Source organism: Leucoraja erinacea, unplaced genomic scaffold, assembly GCF_028641065.1.
Source record: "Leucoraja erinacea ecotype New England unplaced genomic scaffold, Leri_hhj_1 Leri_235S, whole genome shotgun sequence".
NCBI lineage: Eukaryota > Metazoa > Chordata > Chondrichthyes > Rajiformes > Rajidae > Leucoraja > Leucoraja erinaceus.
Genome location: NW_026576136.1, coordinates 104,366 through 125,674, shown reverse-complemented (window position 1 = coordinate 125,674; position 21,309 = coordinate 104,366). Strand labels below are relative to the sequence as shown.

General features: G+C 44.8%; 1 protein-coding gene across 1 annotated transcript; it reads left to right on the top strand.

Moving 5' to 3' along the window:
* Nucleotides 1–8,346: 8,346 nt before the first annotated feature.
* LOC129716433 (tigger transposable element-derived protein 1-like) lies at nucleotides 8,347–21,054 on the top strand. Its single transcript, XM_055666306.1, has 2 exons — nucleotides 8,347–12,727; nucleotides 18,619–21,054. Exon 2 carries the CDS (start codon nucleotides 18,728–18,730, stop codon nucleotides 20,423–20,425), a length of 1,698 nt encoding a protein of 565 aa, XP_055522281.1. The 5' UTR covers nucleotides 8,347–12,727; nucleotides 18,619–18,727; the 3' UTR covers nucleotides 20,426–21,054.
* Nucleotides 21,055–21,309: the final 255 nt, after the last annotated feature.

Genomic DNA, 21,309 nt, shown 5'->3' with positions numbered 1-21,309 from the left:
AAAGCCTGTATTAAAACCACTCAATTTCCAGCTATGATGCAACAATGCTGGGTGCTTCAGACAATATATTGCGCTTCAATGCTGAGAATTATATTCTGTATCCTGTCTCTTCCCCTTTTTTTTATACCTATTGTACTTACATTTAGCTTGATTGTGTACATGAATAGTATTTTCTGATTTAATTGGATTGCATGCAACTGAAAGCTTTTTCACTGTGCCCCACGAAATACATAACAATAATAAACTTAAATTGAATCAATATGACTGAGTCTTTCATGAGAAACTGCAGAGAAGATGCAATACTTGTCAGTGCTGGGGCCCCTACTCGTCACATTGTATATCAATGGTTTGGATGAGGGGTTTTAAGGCTTTGTGGACAATTTTGCGGATGATACGAAAATAGGTGATGGGGCAGGCAGTGTAGAGAAAGCAGGGACTTGGACAGGTTGGGAGTGTGGGCAAAGAAATGGCAGATGGAATATAGTTTAGCAAAGTGTGGAGTAATGCATTTTATTAGTAGGAATAAAGGCGTAAACTATTTTCTAAATGGGGAGAGAATCCGGAAATTGGTGCAAAGAGAGCTGGGAGTGCTAGAGCAGGATTACCAAAAAGTTAATCAGCATGTTGAAATGGTAGTAGAGAGAGCAAACTCGATGCTAGCATTTATTTCAAGCGGGCTTGTATACAAAAGCAGGCATGTAGTGCTGAGATTCTATAAGGCGCTGGTAAGGCTGCATTTTGAATATTTTGTGCAATTTTGGGCACCTATGTAAAGATCTGCTGGCTCTGGAGAGGGTCCAGAGCAGATTTACAAGAATGATCCCAGGAATGAGTGGGTCAGCATATGATGAGCGTTTGACGGCACTGGACCTGTTCTCGCTGGAGTTTAAGGCTTGAATTGAGTAGATGTGGAGAGATGTTTCCACTAATGGGAGAGTCTAGGACTAGAAGTCACAGCCTTAGAATTAAAGGACATTCTTGTTTCTATGTTTCTATGTTTCTATGAAGGAGACAAAGAGAGATGTATTTAGTCAGAGAGTACTGAATCCGTGGAATTCTTTGCCACAGTAGGCCAAATCAGTGGATATTTTTAAGGCAGAGATAGATAGATTTTCGATTAGTACGGATGTCGGGGGTTATGGAGAGAAGGCAGGAGAATGGGGTTAGGAGGGAAAGATAGATCAGCCCTGACTGAATGGCAGAGTAGACTTGATGGGCCAAATGACCCAATTCTACTCCTATCACCTATGAACTTATAAACACACACATACACAGATATATATTTATACATATTGATATTGTCGTAGGTTCCCCTTGGTCATGGCTGACCATGTATCCTAGAATCGGATGCAAGCCTGGGCGATATCATCCGGAGGACAGGCTGTTGCCCATGCAGCACGTCCCCCCTCTCCACGTCGCTGATCGATCGAAAGGAACAGCAGGGCCGTTACAGTTTGGCACCAGCGCCATCGCAGGAGCTGCCAGAGCGAGGGTGTATACAACGACAACCTGCCTTAGTGGTTCCAACTCCGGATTTTCTTGAGGTTTACTCCTGGAGACTTTTCCATGCCTGGATGTAGCCACAAGGCAGCCGAGGTTTAAAATCAGAGTTCCCCACTCCTGGATGTACTGCCTTCCCAGGCTGACAAGCCCCTTCTACCCGAACATATATGCACATGTATGATACATATATACATATGTATCATACATATATATATGAATGGCCTGTTTCTACTCCTATCACTTATGACATTACGACCTTATGCAGGGCCTCCGAGAGGAATTTTATCAGTGGGTGCAAAGTTTCTTTCGGGCCCCCTTCCCTTCTCCATTAGTCATCCTGATTTTATCCACTACGGTTTTATGCCACGAGCTGTAGCCTGCAAGGGTATAGCTGGGGTATCTTTGTTGGCACGGTGACACAGAAGAGTATGTTTCTGTGCTGTGTGACTCTATGACTCACTATGATCCAATCTTGTTTGGCACTGATATTGCGGGAGGAAGGGCCTATTCCTGTGAGGTACAGTCCCTGCTCTGCATTTGTCTGATGGTACAGTGAAGAGGGACCTTTACTCTGTGTCCATGATAACATAGAAACATAGAAAATAGGTGGAGGAGGATGAGGCCATTTGACCCTTCAAGCCAGCACCGCCATTCATTGCGATCATGGCTGATCGTCCCCAATCAATAACCTGTGCCTGCCTTCTCCCCATATCCCTTAATTCCACTAGCACCTAGAGCTCTATCTAACTCTCTCTTAAATCCATCCAGTGATTTGGCCTCCACTGCCCCCTGTGGCAGGAAATTCTACAAATTCACAACTCTCTGGGTGAGAAAGGTGTTTTAAATGGCCTCCCCTTTATTCTAAGACTGTGGCCCCTGGTTCTGGACTCACCCAACATTGGGAACATGTTTCCTACATCTAGCTTGTCCAGTCCTTTTATAATTTTAGTGAATACAAGCCTAGTCTTTTCAATCTTTCCTCATATGACAGTCGCGCTATCCCAGGGATCAATCTCGTGAACCTACGCTGCACTGCCTCAATCACAAGGATGTCCTTCCTCAAATTAGGAGACCAAAACTGTACACAATACTCCAGATGTGGTCTCACCAGAGCCCTATACAACTGCAGAAGAACCTCTTAACTCCTATACTGAAATCCTCTTGAAATACTGAAGGCCAACTTTCCATTAGCTTTCTTCACTGCTTGCTTTACCTGCTTGCCAACTTGCAGGTATGAAAGCTAATTGCCTTTTGTAATTTGTCAATTATCCCTAGTGCATCGGATAGCGCTAGTGGGTGGAGTGATCACTGGTCAGCGCGGACACGGTGGGTCGAAGGGCCTGTTTCTGTGCTGTATCTCTAAAGTCTATCCATGTACCTGCCCAAGTGTCTTTTAAGTCATACTAATCTAAGTGGGATCCGCAGGGTCCCTGTCACACAGGATGCCAGCTGCCCCAATGCAACCCGTTCCCCAGTGCAATATTCCATCACTGACCCGTTCCCCCAATGCAATATTGCACCACTCACTCATAGGCCCCAACTGCGCAGGCACGGCTCATTTCCCACATCTCCCAGTACCCTCCCTCAACTCTCCCTCCCTCTCCCTTCCCCTACCCTCAGTCATTCCCTCCATCCATAAAAAGCAGCATCTGCAGTTCCTTCCTCCACAGGTCATTCATTGTTAGCTGTGGTTTAGGTAGAATGGTAGAATAGGTAGAATAGAATAGAATAGAATAAAATGCCTTTTATTGTCATTCAAACAGCATGCTTTGAATGAAATTGCATTTTCTACAGTCTTACTTTACAAAAAAAAACAAGACCCACACTGAACACAGTTTACACAAACATCCATCACAGTGAGTCTCGTTGTCTCTGTACTGTACACTGACAATGACAATTAAAATTGAATCTGAATCTGAATCTGATCTCCAACACCTCCTCACTGTGATGGAAGTTTTATCTCTTCCCTTTGTTCTTCTCCCGCGGTCCAGCAGTCCCACTGCAGTGTCGAGGTGACTGGGGCTCCCGATGTTAAAGCCCCCGGCGGGCGATGTTAAGTCCCGTGGTCGTTTAAGCCGTGCCGGGCAATGATAGGCCCCGCTCCGAGGCCTTTAAACCCCGCGGTTCCAGCAGGGGAAGTTGCCGTTGCGGGAGCTCCGAAAAGCGGTCTCCCACCAGGGACCTGCGAGCTCCCGATGTTCCCGTCCACTGGGCCTGTGGCCAGAGCCTCCGAAGCTCCGAAGTCGGGTCACAGCCACGCGCCACCACAGCTCCTCCCGCTCCGAAGACGGGCAGCTCCGCGATGTCAGGTCCGCAGCCTCTGCGACTGGAGCCCTCAGGTTGGTTCTGGCCGGAGGCGGTCGCCAGCTCCACGATGTTAGGCCCAACGACATCGGAGACCCAACCGTGAAAAAGTCGGGTCCCCGTACAGGGAAGAGCCTAACGGTTTCCCCACCCTCCATCCCCCACTTATACACAGCTAAAGAAAATGAATAAAAACTACTCAAGCCATCCATTTAACAAGACAAACATTTTTAAAAAGACAGATGGACTGTAGTTGAGCTGCTGCCGATAGGCTCTGCCACACCCGTTGACTTGACGATTGGACCAGTTTGCATCGTGTGTGTGTGTGTATGTGTTTGAGTTACACAAACTCTGCACAAACTGCTCAGCTATCCTGCAACCCAACTCTCCCTCCCTCCCTCTGCCTACACCAGCTCAGCCACCGCCCGCTGCCGCTCGGACCGTCCCTGCACTTCCCGCCCACCTGCTGCCTCTCCTTCTTCTTCTTGTGTATGGCGTGCACAGCCTAAAGTTGCAGGACAACTTGTTCTATTTGCTGTTATTGGATTGTGCACGCCAGGTTGATTGCATTCGTTGAAACAGGGCAGCCACGTGAAGGAAGCAATCTCCTACCCCTGAAATCTCCCACCCGTTGCTGCCACTCGGCCCATCCCCACCCTGCCCACCCGCTACCTGCCTGCCTGCCTGCTCACTGCTGTCGCCGGGCCACTGGGGGGGGGGGGGGGGGGGGTAGGAGGAGTGGATGGAGCTGGTGTTTGACACAGTGGGCACCACGAGTATCGATGAGGTTGTGGAGAAGATCTTCTCCGCGAAGGCCGTGAGGGTGAGGTACCACAATGGCGGTGGTGGAGGAGGAGATGGACGGGTAGACGGGACCGCCATTGCTGCAGAGGGTTGTCAGGGGAGAGTGGTGAGTGATGATGGAGAGAGAGATGGGACCAGGGACTCCACTGGGCCTTCACTGTGCCTCCAATGAACTCCCCCCCCCTCCCCCCCACGGATGTCACCAGTGGCGTGGAGACGATAGATAAGTTACTATGCGGAGGGGAGAGGGGAGTTTGTGAGTGAGGCAGGACAGGTCACCGCCGGTGGGGCAAGAAGGGTCGTCGCCATCCCGACTGTGGCAATGACTATTATCTAAATGGTGGCCGATTGGGAAAGGGGGAGATGCAGCGAGACCTGGGTGTCATGGTGCACCAGCCATTGAAGGTAGGCATGCAGGTGCAGCAGGCAGTAAAGAAAGCGAATGGTATTTTAGCTTTCATTGCAAAAGGATTTGAGTATAGGAGCAGGGAGGTTCTACTGCAGTTGTACAGGGTCTTGGTGAGACCACACCTGGAGTATTGCGTACAGTTTTGGTCTCCAAATCTGAGGAAGGACATTATTGCCATAGAGGGAGTGCAGAGAAGGTTCACCAGACTGATTCCTGGGATGTCAGGACTGTCTTATGAAGAAAGACTGGATAGACTTGGTTTATACTCTCTAGAATTTAGGAGATTGAGAGGGGATCTTATAGAAACTTACAAAATTCTTAAGGGGTTGGACAGGCTAGATGCAGGAAGATTATTCCCGATGTTAGGGAAGTCCAGGACAAGGGGTCACAGCTTAAGGATAAGGGGGAAATCCTTTAAAACCGAGATGAGAAGAACTTTTTTCACACAGAGAGTGGTGAATCTCTGGAACTCTCTGCCACAGAGGGTAGTTGAGGCCAGTTCATTGGCTATATTTAAGAGGGAGTTAGATGTGGCCCTTGTGGCTAAAGGGGATCAGGGGGTATGGAGAGAAGGCAGGTACGTGATACTGAGTTGGATGATCAGCCATGATCATATTGAATGGCAGTGCAGGCTCGAAGGGCCGAATGGCCTACTCCTGCACCTAATTTCTATGTTTCTATCTATGTTTCTATGACTGACAGGAGGAGAGACCAATCTGTGTGGTGGTGATTGAAGGAATCCGAGCACACGCGGTTTTTAAGATATTTAAATCGCGATAACCTTTACATGATACCACCGATCGGAAGGAAAATTGTTACACTTATAGCATAGGAGAAAGATGAGTAACCTGGCGAAAAATCGTAGCATTATAGCGTACCGTTTTTGCACAAATAGATAAATCCCGCAAACCAGAAGAGCACAAGATCAGAATTTTATTTATGCACTAGACTAAGTGGGACCCGTTGGGTCCCATGTTCACATGGGAGGGCTGGTACCCCAATGCAATATTCTACCTCTCCACCAATTTCAATATTGGTGACCAGTGGGGGGGCTTTCTGGAGTGCTGGTATGAGTTGTTGAGGTGGCAGCTCAGTCCCTCAAGCCTGATCTGCTGGCAGCTCACTCACGGCTGGTGGGCTGGCAGTTGACTCATGACTATTCCTTGAAATTCCATTTCAAGCAGGGTGCAAGGCCATCAAATTCAAATCCATGTTCCTACCATTTCAAGCAGGATGCAAGGCCACCAAATTCAAGTGCAGTTTCTTACCACTATGAGCAGGGTGCAAGGCCACCGAATTCAAGTGCAGTTTCCAACCACTTCAAGCAGGGTGCAAGGCCAGGGAGTTAGGAGGTGAGTTAAAGAGAAGGACCGCAAAGGTAACAATCTCAGGATTACTGCCTGTGCCACGCGACAGTGAGAGTAGGAACGGAGCGAGGTGGAGGATGAATGTGTGGCTGAAGGACTGGTGCAGAGGGCAGGGATTCAAGTTTCTGGATCATTGGGACCTCTTTTGTGGAAGATGCGACCTGTACAAAAAGGATGGGTTACACTTGATCCCGAGGGGGACCAATATCCTGGCGGGGAGATTTGCAAAGGCTACTGCGGAGACTTTAAAATAGAACAGTTGGGGGGAAGGGCTCAAATAGGGAAAGCTAGTAATCAGTGTATGAGGCAGGAGGCTGAGAAGGGAAGCACTCGGAAATAAAATGAAGGGGAGAAAGAAGCATAAAAAATAATAAACAGAGAATACGAGGGGGTGGGTTTCTTAAATGTGTACATTTTAATGCTAGGAGCATTGTAAGAAAGGTGGATGAGATTAGAGCCTGGATTAACACCAGGAAGTATGATGTTGAGGCGATCAGTGAAACATTGTTGCAGGAGGGCTGTGATTGGAAATTAAATATTCCAGGATTTTGTTGCTTCAGGTGTGATAGAATTGGAGGGGCAAGAGGTGGAGCTGTTGCATTGCTTGTCAGGGAAGATATTACAGCAGTGCTTTGGCATGGTAGATTAGAGGGCTCGTCTAGGGAGGCTATTTGGGTGGAACTGAGAAATGGGAAAGGGCAACACTTACAGTATAGGGGTGTATTATAGACCGCCTAATGGAGAGCGAGAATTGGAAGAGCAAATATGTAAGGAGATTGCAGATATTAGTAGTAAGTACAAGGTAGTGATTGTGGGAAATTTCAATTTTCCACACATAGACTGGGAAACACATTCTATAAATGGGCTGGATGGTTCGGAGATGGTAAAATGTGTGCAGGATAGTTTTTTGCAGCAATACTTAGAGGTACCTACTAGAGAAGGGGCAGTGCTGGACATCCTGTTAGGAAATGAGATAGGTCAGGTGGCGGAGGTATGCGTTGAGGAGCACTTCGGGTCCAGTGATCACAATACCATTAGTTTCAATATAATTATGGAGAGGGTCAGAACTGGACCTAGGGTTGAGATTTTTGATTGGAGAAAGGCTAACTTTGAGGAGACGCAAATGGGTTTAAAAGGAGTGAATTGAGACATTTTGTTTGATTCTTGGTTCTTGGTTCTTGGGTCCTCCAAAATATTCCAACTGGAATTTAAACTGGAGGTGGTGAAGGGAGGGATTAAGCCAGAAAGGGTATAAAGAACACACAGGATAGAATTTGACATAAAACATCCCCACACAGCAGAATCAAAGTTTCCCACTGTGTGGGAAGGCACCAAAGTCAGACTCTTCCTCCACTGTTCCTCGTGGTCAGGGCCTCTCCAAGGCCTTCGCAGTTGCAGCTACGGGCAGCCCGATGTCCAGGACCACGCGCCAGGGTGACACAAGTCCGACGTCGGGGTTGTGGGACGTCCTCAGCGGCGTGGACACCAGAGTCGGCCCCCTCCTACCGGAGTCGGCGGCTTCCAATGTCCGTAGGCCGCGCCGGGTGGAGACCTGCTGCTGTACACCCTCTGCAAGGCACCCCAGGACTCCACGATGTTGTTCAGCGCCGTCCGCGTTGGAAGCTCTCCGCACCAGAGCTCCATGATGTTGGAGCAGCGGCCCAACGCTCCGGAGCTCCAAACGGCGACCCAGGTAGGCATCGCCCCCTACGCGGTGACTCCAGTGCTGCACCACCGCTGTAGATGCCATGGTACGGTTCCCAGTCCCCGGCAGGAAAGGCCACTCCGATCCAGCTGGTATGCCGGGAGGTGGGAGGCGAGAACCCGACTCGGAGAAATAGTTGCGTCCCTGGCAGGAAGAGACATGGAAACAGTTTCCCCCTTACCCTGCCCCCCCTCCCCCACATAGAAAAATTAAAGTTTCCCCCAACACAAAACTTTAAACTAACTAAAAAAAAAAATATATAAAATAAAAATAAATATAAAATAAAAATAAAAAGTAAAATGATGGGAAGGATGTGGAGGAGAAATGGAAGACATTTAAAGATTAAATTTTAAGAGTACAGAATTTTTATGTCCCTGTTCGGTTGAAAGGAAATAGTAAAAATTGTAAAGGGCCATGGTTTTCAAGGGAAATTGGATGCTTGGTTCGGAAAGAGAGAGAGATCTACAATAATTATAGGCTGCATGGAGTAAATGAGGTGCTTGAGGAGTATAAAGAATGTAAAAAGAATCTTAAGAAAGAAATTAGAAAAGCTAAAAGAAGATACGAGGTTGTTTTGGCAAGGTGAAAGTAAATCCAAAGTGTTTCTACAGCTATATTAATAGCAAAAGGATAACGAGGGATAAAATTGGTCCATTAGAGAGTCAGAGTGGACAGCTATCTGCAGAGCTAAAAGAGATGGGGAAGATATTGAACAATTTCTTTTCTTCGGTATTCACCAAGGAGAAGGATAATGCATTATGTGAGGTAAGGGAAACAAGTAGAGTAGCTATGGAAACTATGTGATTCAAAGAAGAGGAAGTACTGACACTTTTGAAAAATATAAAAGTGTATAAGTCTCCAGGTCCTGACAGGATATTCTCTAGGACATTGAGGGAAGTTAATGAAGAAATAGCAGGGGCTATGACAGAAATATTTCAATTGTCATTAGAAACGGGAATAGTGCAGGAGGATGGGGGTACTGCGCATGTTGTTCCATTGTTTAAAAAGGGTTCTAAGAGTACACCTAGCAATTATAGACCTGTTAGTTTCACGCCAGTGATGGGCAAATTAATGGAAAGGATACTTAGAGATAATATATATAAACATCTGGATAAACAGGGTCTGATTAGGTACAGTCAACATAGATTTGTGCCTGGAAGGTCATGTTTGGCTAATCTTCTTGAATTCTTGATGGGATTATTCGGGAAATTGATGAGGGTAAAGCAGTGGATGTTGTATACATGGACTTCAGTAAGGCCTTTAACAAGGTTCCTCATGGAAGGTTGGTTAAGAAGGTTCAATTGTTGGGTATTAATGGTGGCGTAGCAAGATGGATTCAACGGTGGTTGAATGGGAGATGCCAGAAAGTAATGGTGGATGGTTGTTTGTCAGGTTGGAGGCCGGTGACTAGTGGGATGCCACAGTGATCTGTGTTGGGTCCACTGTTGTTTGTCATGTACATCAATGATCTGGATGATGGTGTGGTAAATTGGATTAGTAAGTATGCATATAATACTAAGATAGGTGGTGTTGTGGATAATGAAGTAGATTTTCAAAGTCTACAGAGAGATTTAGGCCATTTGGAAGAGTGGGCTGAAAGATGGCAGATGGAGTTTAATGCTGATAAGTGTGAGGTGCCACATCTTGGCAGGACAAATCAAAATAGGACATACATGGTAAATGATGAATGCAGTTGAACAGAGGGATCTAGGAATAACCGTGCACAGTTCCCTGAAGGTGGAATATCATGTCGATAGGGTGGTTGTTGAGCCGTTGGTGTGTTGGCCTTTATAAATCAGAGCATTGAGTATAGAAGTTGGGATGTAATGTTAAAATTGTACAAGGCATTGGTGAGGCCAATTCTGGAGTATGGTGTACAATTTTGGTCGCCTAATTATAGGAAGGATGTCAACAAAATAGAGAGAGTACAGAGGAGATTTACTAGAATGTTTCAGCAACTAAGTTACAGAGAAAGATTGAACAAGTTAGGTCTTTATTCATTGGAGCGCAAACGGTTAAGGGGGGACTTGATAGAGGTCTTTAAAATTATGAGAGGGATAGACAGATAGACAGAGTTCTATGTTTCTATGACAGAGTTGACGTGGATAAGCTTTTCCCACTGAGAGTAGGGAAGATTCAAACAAGGGGACACGACTCGAGAATTAAGGGACAGAAGTTTAGGGCTAACATGAGGGGGAACTTCTTTACTCAGAGAGTGGTAGTTATGTGGAATGAGCTTCCAGTGGAAGTGATGGAGGCAGGTTCGATTTTATCATTTAAAAATCAATTGGATAGGTATATGGACGGGAAAGGAATGGAGGGTTATGGTCCTGAAGCAGGTAGATGGGACTAGGGGAGAATAAGTGTTTGGCACGGACCAGAAGGGCTGAGTTGGCCTGTTTCCGTGCTGTAATTGTTATATGGTTATATGGTTATAAAATGAATATAATTTAGTACAAGATAGCCCAATAAAGTCCTTTCAAAGATAGTTTGAGGGTCTCCAATGAGATAGATGGTAGCTCTGGACTGCTCTGGATGGGAGAGGATAAAAGAGGGAGTGGCCCGAGTGCGACCCATTCTTGTTTATGCTGATGGCCTTTCTGAGACAGCATGAGGTATAAATGGAGTCAATGGAAGAGGTATAGGTTGGTTTGTTTGATGGTCTGGGCTGTACCAACGTTTCTCTGTACTTTATTGCTTTCTTGGATGGAGCTGTTCCCAAACATTCTGTGATCCAGCCCATTAAAAGGGCGCAGTGGCGCAGCGGTAGAGTTGCTGCCTTACAGCGCCAGAGACCCGAGTCCAATCCTGACTATGTGTGCTGTCTGTACAGAATTTGTACATTTGCCCCGTCACCTGCGTGAGTTTCCTCCGGGTGCTCTGGATGCCTCCCACACTCCAAAAACATAGAAACATAGAAACATAGAAATTAGGTGCAGGAGTAGGCCATTCGGCCCTTCGAGCCTGCACCGCCATTCAATATGATCATGGCTGACCATCCAACTCAGTATCCCGTACCTGCCTTCTCTGCATACCCCCTGATCCCCTTAGCCAGAAGGGCCACATCTAACTCCCTCTTAAATATAGCCAATGAACTGGCCTCAACTACCCTCTGTGGCAGAGAGTTCCAGAGATTCACCACTGTCTGTGTGAAAAAAGTTCTTCTCATCTCGGTTTTAAAGGATTTCCCCCTTATCCTTAAGCTGTGACCCCTTGTCCTGAACTTCCCCAACATCGGGAACAATCTTCCTGTATCTAGCCTGTCCAACCCCTTAAGAATTTTGTAAGTTTCTATAAGATCCCCTCTCAATCTCCTAAATTCTAGAGAGTATAAACCAAGTCTATCCAGTCTTTCTTCATAAGACAGTCCTGACATCCCAGGAATCAGTCTGGTGAACCTTCTCTGCACTCCCTCTATGGCAATAATGTCCTTCCTCAGATTTGGAGACCAAAACTGTACGCAATACTCCAGGTGTGGTCTCACCAAGACCCTGTACAACTGCAGTAGAACCTCCCTGCTCCTATACTCAAATCCTAAACATAAAGGTTTGTAGGCTATAATTGTAAATTGTCCCAAGTGTGTGTTGGATAGTGTATGTGTGCAGGCATCGCTGGTCGGCATGGACTCGGTGGGCCGAAGAGCCTGTTTTCCTGCTGTATCTCCAAACTAAACTAAATGCTTTTGATGCCACACGTGTAGAAGTTGGTGAGAGTTGTTGGGGATATGCCTTCTAAGGAAGTAGAGGTGTTGGTGTGCCTTGGGTGGTCCAGGAGACGTTGCTGGAAGACACAGGATCATTTCATTCCAAAAAGGAAGAAATATTCTAAGGGGAGTTGGAGGCAACCGTGGCTGACAAGAGAAGTTAGGGATAGAATAAAACTAAAAGAAAGATGTACAACACAGCAAAGAGTAGCCGGAAGCCAGAGGATTTTGACAAGTCTCCTGAGAGTGTAGTAGATACAGTGACTATTGTGAAATTTAAGAAACATTTGACTGAGCCTTTGAGTCACCAACACATAGTATGTTATTTTTAGTTTTGTTTAGTTTAGTTTATTGTCACGTGCACCAAGTCGTGTATTCTCTGGGAATAAATTGTTTTAGGGCAATGTTATGTTCCCATGGACACCATAATTGACAGTATCTTTGTAATCCAGATTGATGATTAACAAAGTTATCTAAATTAAAATTACCTAGTGTCCACTGTCTGAGTAGTTCACTATATTCACAGGGTTGTATGGCCTGTAATTTAAACGTACCACCACCTACATAAGCTTTAAACCTTCTCTACTAACAACTTTGGCTCTCAACCATCCCCTCAGTAATGTCCTCATTGATTATGCGGTTGATATTGTTGCCTTTATCAAAAATAGCATTAAGGTGGAGTTGATGTTTGGAAAGGGATGTGTTCTGCTTCCTCTTGCGAGATGAGTCAAGAACAACAGATTACAATGAGATAGTTCAACCAGTTAATCTGGTAATTTTCCGATGGCATAGCCTACAATTGGCTACATTATCAGGCGACAGCAAGCTCTATAGACACTGGTTGGCTTGATTGTAATCATGTATTGTACACGCAACAGTAAACTAAACTCAAACTCGAAAGAAGGTGCATTGTTGACTGAGTGAAGACTTTGGTGAGTTAAAGGCTGGTTTAATTTTTTCTTTCATTTTATTGTTGCCATTTTGTGTGCCCATCCATTCAACTTTGATTTTCAGTGGTCATCAAGAACTGGTAGCTTCAAGTCTCTGAGGTAATTAGATAAGCAGCTAGCACTCCTTAACTGAGTGAACAGATCAGACCCAGTGGGTTTGAGGTGATGACTGAGGAGGCTACTTCGTAATGGCTCCCTTTCACAAGACCATTTTGACCTTGCCGAGTTAACTCAAATTTCAACCTGCCCCACTGTAAAGTCAAGATATATTCATATTTTACCTGTGACATTAAATGGAATACTCTATTGTCACATGTGACAAGTCACAGTGAAATTATTTGCTAGCAAACCTAAGGTATGCAAAAAGTTGCCCATAAAGGGCGTTTCTAAAGTTTCAAATATCCCCCCGCTGTGCCAGGTCCCCATTTGTTCGTCCCCCCTCCCCCACGGCGGTCCCCACATGCCAGTTCCTCCTTTGTTCCTTCCATGTGTTAAACTAAAAGGTTTTCTCCTTTGTCTTCTTTTCTTTTGTTAACATTTGTGTTTTAGAATATCTAGAATTTTGAAAAATTAGTTTAGTTTCATTAGTTACCTAGAATTGAATGGCAGGGCTCAGGGGAGTGTTGTAGAGCAGTGGGATCTAGGAGTACAGGTAATAGTAGTAATAATAATACTAATAATAATACTACTACTAATAATACTAATAATAATAATAATAATAATAATAATAATAATAATAATAATAATTTTAATAACTTTATTTGTGTAGCACTTTTCACACAATTGAATGTAACCCAAAGTGCTTTCACAAAAACACAGGTCTAAACAAAAAATACAATTTAAAACAGTAAGGACATAGGCAGTTAATAGCGTAAAAAGCACAGATTTATATAAATATTTAAAATATAAAATTGAGAATGTAAAAAGACAAAAATTAAAATGATTAACAAGGTAAGTTTTTAGCTGCCGTTTAACAATCCCAACTGAGTGGGCGTCTCTCATAGCCCTGGGCTGGGTATTCCTCAGCTTGGGGGCGTCATTGAAAAAGGCTGCTTCACCTATTTTCTTATTGCTGCGGAAAAGCTATTTTGGGCTCTATAGACAAGAAGGAAGATTTTATAATCTGTCCTGGATCTCATAGTGATATGTTCCCTTTTCGTGGTATTTGTTAATAGCCGGGCTGCGGTATTTTGAATGAGCTGCAACTTGTTGGTGTCTTTTGGAGGCATTACAGTAATCAAGTCAAGTCAAGTCAAGTTTATTCGTCACATACACATATGAGATGTGCAGTAAAATGAAAAGTGGCAATGCTCGCGGAGTTTGTGCAAAAAGATAACAAACAAACAACCAAACAAGCTACAAACAGAATGGAACAGAATCACATATTCTTTTACATATTAAATATTGTGGGCGGAAGGAAAAAGGGAAAAAAACAGCAATTAAAAAAAAAAAAAAAAAAGCAGTAGAGTGGTACAGTAAAGTTAGTCCCTGGTGAGATAGGAGTTTACAGTCCGAACGGCCTCTGGGAAGAAACTTCTTCTCAACCTCTCTGTTCTCACAGCATGGCAACAAAGGTGTTTGCCTGGACGTAGCAGCTGGAACAGTCCGTTGCAGGGGTGGAAGGGGTCTCCCATGATCTTATTGGCTCTGGAGTTGCATCTCCTGATGTATAGTTCCTGCAGAGGGGCGAGTGAAGTTCCCATAGTGCGTTCGGCCGAACGCACTACTCTCTGCAGAGCCTTCTTGTCCTGGGCACTGGAGGATCCTTGGAGACACTCTGAATTTCCTCAATTGCCTGAGGTGGTAAAGGCGCTGCCTTGCCTTACTCAAGAGTGCTGCGGCGTGTGATGTCCATATCATATCCTTAAAGATGTGGACTCCCAGTATTTGAAACAGCTCTCCCTATCCACAGTATCCACTGAACCTAGCCACACAGTCATCTGTGTACAGGCAGTACAATAGGGGGCTGAGGATGCAATCCTGGGGGGATCCTGTGCTCAGGGTGAGGGACTTTGATGTATTCCCTCCCATCTTGAGTACCTGGGGCCTGGCGGTGAGAAAGTCCAGGGCCCACGCATACAGTGGGGTGTTGAGCCCTAATCCAGTAGCTTCTCGGCCAGTCTGGTGGGGACTATCATGTTGAAGGCTGAACTGAAGTCTATGAATAGCAACCTCACACAGCCCCCCTTCTGGCTGTCAAGATGAGAGAGAGCGGTGTGCAAAACCTGGGAGACCGCATCATCCGTGGATCTGTTCGGACGGTATGCAAATTGTAGCAGGTCCATGTTGCGAGGGAGGAAGGCACAGATGTGTTTCTTCACCAGCCTCTCAAAGCATTTCATGACTACCGAGGTGAGGGCCACCGGACGGTAGACATTCAGACAGGCTGGGGAGGCATTTTTAGGTACCGGTACAAAGATGGATTTTTTGAGGCAGGCAGGGACCACGGACTTGTCCAGAGAGAGATAGAATATTGTAGTGAGCACCGGAGCTAGCTGTGTAGCACTGGACTTAAGTACTCGCCCCGAGATGCCATCGGGGCCTGCAGCTTTCCTCATGTTCAGACGTGTCAGAGCCCTCCTCACATCATGCTCGGACAGCGAGAATGTGTGCACATTCCTCTCTTCAGCTTTGTTAGCCAGCCCGCTGGCGGTATTCCTTGATATGAAAGCATGCTTGAGATTTTTTACAGTCATGTTGAGTTAAGAAAGGCCGTACTTTAGCAATATTTCTAAGGTGAAAGAAAGCACACTTTGTTACCTTATTATGTGAGATTTAAAATTAAGATCATTGTTAATTTTAACCCCCAGGCTTGTGATTTCTTGTTGGACATAGGCAGTCTAATTTACCAGTTTACCGAGTAACATTTCTCTTTTGGATTTTGAACCAATTCATAAAATTTCTGTCTTGTCATCGTTCAGTTTGAGAAAGTTAGCATTCATCCATTTTCTAATGGAAAATAGGCAGGTCAAAGAACTGCAGGCTTTACGGCAGCGGTTATATAAATATCTGGGAAAATTCCAGTCTCAAGTGAGATGTTTCTAATTGTAAGAACAAAACTGGGTAAACTGTTGAAAACATTCTTTAAAAATTTGTATGAACCGCATTGAAATGGTACATAGTTCCACAAAAGTGACGTCACAGGTATATAGGGTGGTCAATAGGCTTTTGGCAAAATGGCCCTCATCGGTCAGAGTACTGAGAATAGAAGTTGGGGGGTCCTGTTATAGTTGCACAAGACTCCACATTTGGTATTGTGTTCATTTTTGTCTGGAACTGGATGCTGAGAGCTCTGGGTAGAGCATCACTCAGCACTATGCCCACCAGGGACAATACTGGAATTTGGACAATTATATACTGGACATTTTTTACATTTATCAAGCCAATTAATCAAGCCAATTAACCTACAAACCTGTAGGTATTTGGAAGGTGGGAGGAAACCGAAGATCTCGGAGAAAACCGACGCAGGTCACGGGGAGAATGTACAAACTCCGTACAGACAGCACCCGTAGTCAGGATTGAACTCGGGTTTCCAGTACGGCATTTTGCTGTAAGGCAGCAACTCTACAGCTGCGCCACCGTGACTGTTGAGTCACAGTCCGCCAGCGGTCACCCTGTTGTAGGATGGAAAGAGTTTAGAGAAGATCTCTGGTGATTGGAATTTTCAAATGTCATGGGTGTTTCGTATTAGAAATTTAAAAAAAGTTAGTGCAGGAATAGGCCATTCAGCCCTGCGAGCCAGCACCGCCATTCAATATGATTATGGCTGATCATCTAAAATCTGTGCCCCGTACCAGCTTTTTCCCCATATCCCTTGATTCCTTTAACCCAAAGAGCTAAATCTAATTCTCTCTTGAAAACATCCAGTGAATTGGCCTCCACTGCCTTCTGTGGCAGACAATTCTCCATCTCTGGGTGAAAAGGTTTTTCCTCATCTCAGTCCTATATGGCCTACTGTGACTGTGCCCCCTGCTTCGAAATGCTGCATTGCAAATGGCTGTTGGTGGGTGGTTGCTTTGAAATGCTGCACTGCAAATGGCTGTTGGTGAGTCATTGCTTTGAAATGTTGCACTGCAAATGGTTGTTAGTCTAAACTTGACAACTTCCTGTATGCACTGTATATTGATTTTAGATAAAACACTACCACTTACGGCTGTGATTTTTGGCCATCTTACAAAGCCCCCAACCTCTCATCAGATGCATAGGATTCTTCCCATCAATGAAAAATAAAAGTGTTATTAGTGTTTAAAAAAATGTTGAGAATCGCTCTCCTGTCAATCACACCATGAAGGTCACGCCCCTTCCAGGGAAGGGGGAGGGATTATAAAACCTGGAAGTGTGGGTGTGGCTCAGTCTCTGCAAGATGGGGGAGGGAGAGGTCATGACTGGCTGAGCTGTGAATCAACTGAACACACTGAATGTCTACTGAACCTTGAGTGTGGTGTTTATGTGGTGTTGTGCGTGGTTTAATGGTGGTTTCACCCTGCTTGCAATTATATAAAACTGCATTTGAATGTGGTGGCCTTGCACCATGCATGAAATGGTGTGAAACTGCACTTGAATGTGGAGGCCTTGCACCCTGCTTGAAATGGTATGAAACTGTGAACTTGGTGGCACCCAACTTGAAGTGGTATGAAACTGCACTTGGATTTGGTGGCCTTGCACCCTGCTTGAAGTGGTATGAAACTGCACGAGTTTGGTGGCCCTGCACCCCGCTTGAAGTGGTAAGAAACTGCACTTGAATTTGGTGGCCTTGCACCCTGCTTGTAATGGAATTTCAAGGAATAACCGCGAGTCAACTGCTAGCCCACCAGCCGGGGATCATACTAACCCCCTGGAAACCAGTCCCTTCAGTCCACAATCCCTCTCCTAGCATTCCAGAAAGCCCCCCCCATGGGTCCAACTTAGTCTAGTATATATTGTAGATAACTGGGGTTCCATCACATAGCCTTGTGGCACCCCACTAATCACTGCCTGCCATTCTGAAAAGGGCATGTGAATTCCTAGACTTTGCTTCCTGTCTGCCAACCAGTTCTCAATCCATGTCAATACCCTACCCCCAATACCATGTGCTCTAATTTTGCACACTAATCTCTTGTGTCTCTATTTTTGCACACTAATCTCTTGTTGCTGTGAAGAATAAATGGTGTTTCACTCAGAGAATGCATTCACTGGGGAAACGGTGGAAGAGATACTCTCCATCTATAAGAAGTGATAGGATAAGCACTTGTACTGCCAAAGATTAGTTGACCATTGAGCAAGTGCTGGTAAACAGGATTAATATGGACAGAAAAAATGTTGGAGAATCTCAGTGGTGAGGCCGCATCTATGGAACGAAGTAAATAGACAATGATGCGGGTCGAAACCTTTCTTCAGACTGATGTGAGGATGTGGGGGTGGGGGGGGGAAGGAAAAGGTGGGGCCAGTAGGCTGTGGGAGACCTGAGAACGGGAGGAGAAAGTAAGGACTACCTGAAATTAGAGAAGTCATTGTTCCTACCGCTGGGGTGCAAACTGCCCATGCGAAATATGAAGTGCTGCTCCTCCAATTTATGGTGGTCCTCACTCTGGCCATGGAGGAGGCCGAGGACAGAAAGGTCAGATTCGGAATGGGAGGGGGAGTTGTCCATTGTCCTTTGTTCCCCCCACCCCAACCAAATTGTTCATTTTTCTTCCCCTACCTCCCTAACGGCGGGACACTATATAGTTTTTAGAACATAAATATTATACTATATATATATATATATATATATATATATTCTATATATTGTATATAGAACAAGAGAGCATAGAAATAGACTCCTCAACACACAATGTCTTTGCCAAACTTGATGCCAAGCTAAAGTAATCTATTCTGTAATCTCTTGTTTACAGATACCCCTCAGCCACGCGATCACGACTATAAACGACTGATACTCTACAATCTGTGTTGCCAGCGTTTTCTGGATACAGTGTATTGTGTTGTGTGTTTTTGCATCCCACCATGTCTACAAACTGCCCATCTGTGTCTACTGCTTCTGGTGTGAAGAAGAGAATTTCACTTGAGAAGAAACTCAGGATAATTGGCCTGCATGAAGGCGGCAAACCAGTAATGGCCATCGCACGTGATTTAGGACGTCCGCACTCGACGATCTCGAGCATCATTAAAAATAAGAAGCGAATCAGAGATGCAGTGAAATCATCAGCATCAGTTAGATTTTCGCAATCGAGGATCTCGAGCATCTTCAAGAAGAAGAAACAAATCAGAGATGCAGTGAAATCATCAGCATCTGTTAAATCCACGGTCATCAGGAAGAAAAGAGCTAGGCCCATTGATGATATGGAGAGATTACTTGTCACGTGGATGAAAGACCAGATACAGAAAGACATACTGCTCACCTTATCGAGAATCCAGGCTGTTGCAAAAAGGTTTTTCAATGCGTTAAAAGAGAATTCTGATGATCCCACGTATCCACAAGTGTTTACAGCAAGTCCTGGATGGTTCCAACGCTTCAAAATACGTCATAATTTTCATAATGTGAAGATCAGCAGTGAGGCAGCAAGTGCTGATACTGAAGGTGCCGCAGCTTTTAAGGAAGAGCTGAATAGGATAATTGTGGATGAGAAATATTTGCCAGAACAAATATTCAATGTTGATGAAACATGCTTGTTCTGGAAGCGTATGCCGGAGTTTACAGACATTCATCAAGAGTCGAAGACAATGCCAGGATTCAAGACATACAAAGACCGTGTAACGCTGCTTTTGGGTGGAAATGTCGCAGGATTCAAATTAAAGCCTTTACTAATCTACCACTCGGAGAAACCTAGAGCATTGAAGAATGTGAGCAAGCAAACACTTCCCGTTTATTATCGCCATAACAAGAAAGCCCGGATGACATTAGCATTGTTTGCTGACTGGTATCTAAACTGTTTTATTCCGGAGGCAAGAGAATATTGTTGGAAAAACAACATCCCATTCAGAATTCTTCTGATCTTGGATAATGCTCCAGGACATCCTCAATTCATCAACGACATGCACCCCGATGTAAAGGTTGTGTATTTGCCACCGAGCATAACCACACTCATTCAACCAATGGATCAAGGTGTAATAGCTATGTTCAAAGCCTACTATTTATGGCAAACATTTGCGCAGGCTGTTGGATCGACTGAATCTGGCCGAACACTCCGAGACTTTTGGAATGGTTTTAACATTCTAAATGCTACCCGGAACATCGCTGCAGCGTGGAAAGATGTCACACAGAAATGCATGAAGTGCATTTGGAAGAAAGTTATGAAGACACATGTGGACGCATTCGAATATTTTAACAAAGATTCTGCTGTTGATAACATAGTAAGAAACAAGATATTGGTGCTTGGGAACCAGCTAGAGTTGGACATTGATGAAGAAGATATTCATGAGCTTGTTGGCATTGAGGCTGAAGAACTTTCCAATGAGGATCTGATCGAACTGGAGGAAGAAAGAAGAAAAGAAGCTGAGGCAATGGAAGAAGAAGTTATAGCCGAGGCACCAAAAACGTTCACAACAAAGACACTGGTGGAGGCGCTTGATGCTATCAGCAGTGGCGTACGGATGTTGGAAGAAATGGACGTCAATCGTGAGAGATTCACAAGAACTGACAGGCAGATACAGGATGCTCTTGCCTGCTATTGGGAAATATATAATGATAAAAATAGCAAATAAATAAATTGCATAGTCAAAACTTGATATCTTCCTGAAGAACACTATGTTTGGTAGGTTAGGTGTATTAAATGCATATTTGACTAACAATATTTTCAATTTACGATGGGTTTACAAAGCCCGATCGTAAGCTGAGGAGCACCTGTGCGTCTAACTATAGTCATTCCTCCTTCTCACTGCTGCCATCCAGCTAAAGAGAAATAAACTTTACAGCGCACACATCAGACTGAGGAGCAGCTTCTTTCTCTCTCTATCAGGCTTCTGAATGGTCCTTCCATAAGTTGTATCCATTTTTATATTTAACGAATGAAATAGATTTCAAGTTATGTATTACTCTGTTATGGCCAAATCCAGGTGTATGTGTGAATGATGTAACAAAGCCTGTATTAAAACCACTCAATTTCCAGCTATGATGCAACAATGCTGGATGCTTCAGACAATATATTGCATGACAATGCTGAGATTATATTCTGTACCCTGTCTATTCCCCTTTATTAGGCCAACGGAACTTATGTTTGACTTGATTCTATAGATGAATAGTATTTTCTGATTTAATTGGATTGCATGCAAAAGAAAGCTTTTTCAATGTACCTCGGGAAAGACATAACAAGAATAAAATTATACCTATGCAATATGTCAGAGTCTTTCATGAGAGACCGGCCCTGTTACTCCTGATGGTAGGGACAAAAAGAAGAGGGCAATAGTAATTGGGGACTCTATTGTTAGGGGGTCGGATAGGTGATTCTGTGGACGCAGTCGGGAGACCAGGATGGTGGTCTGCCTCCCTGGTGTCAAGGTCTCGGATGTGTCTCAACGCGTCCAAGATATCCTGAAATCAGAGGGAGAGGAGCCTGAGGTTGTGGTACATACAGGTAGCAATGACATAG

What these genes read in the sequence shown, in the direction of transcription:
- LOC129716433 (XM_055666306.1), top strand. Translation starts at nt 18,728, where the DNA reads ATGTCTACAAACTGCCCATCTGTGTCTACTGCTTCTGGTGTGAAGAAG.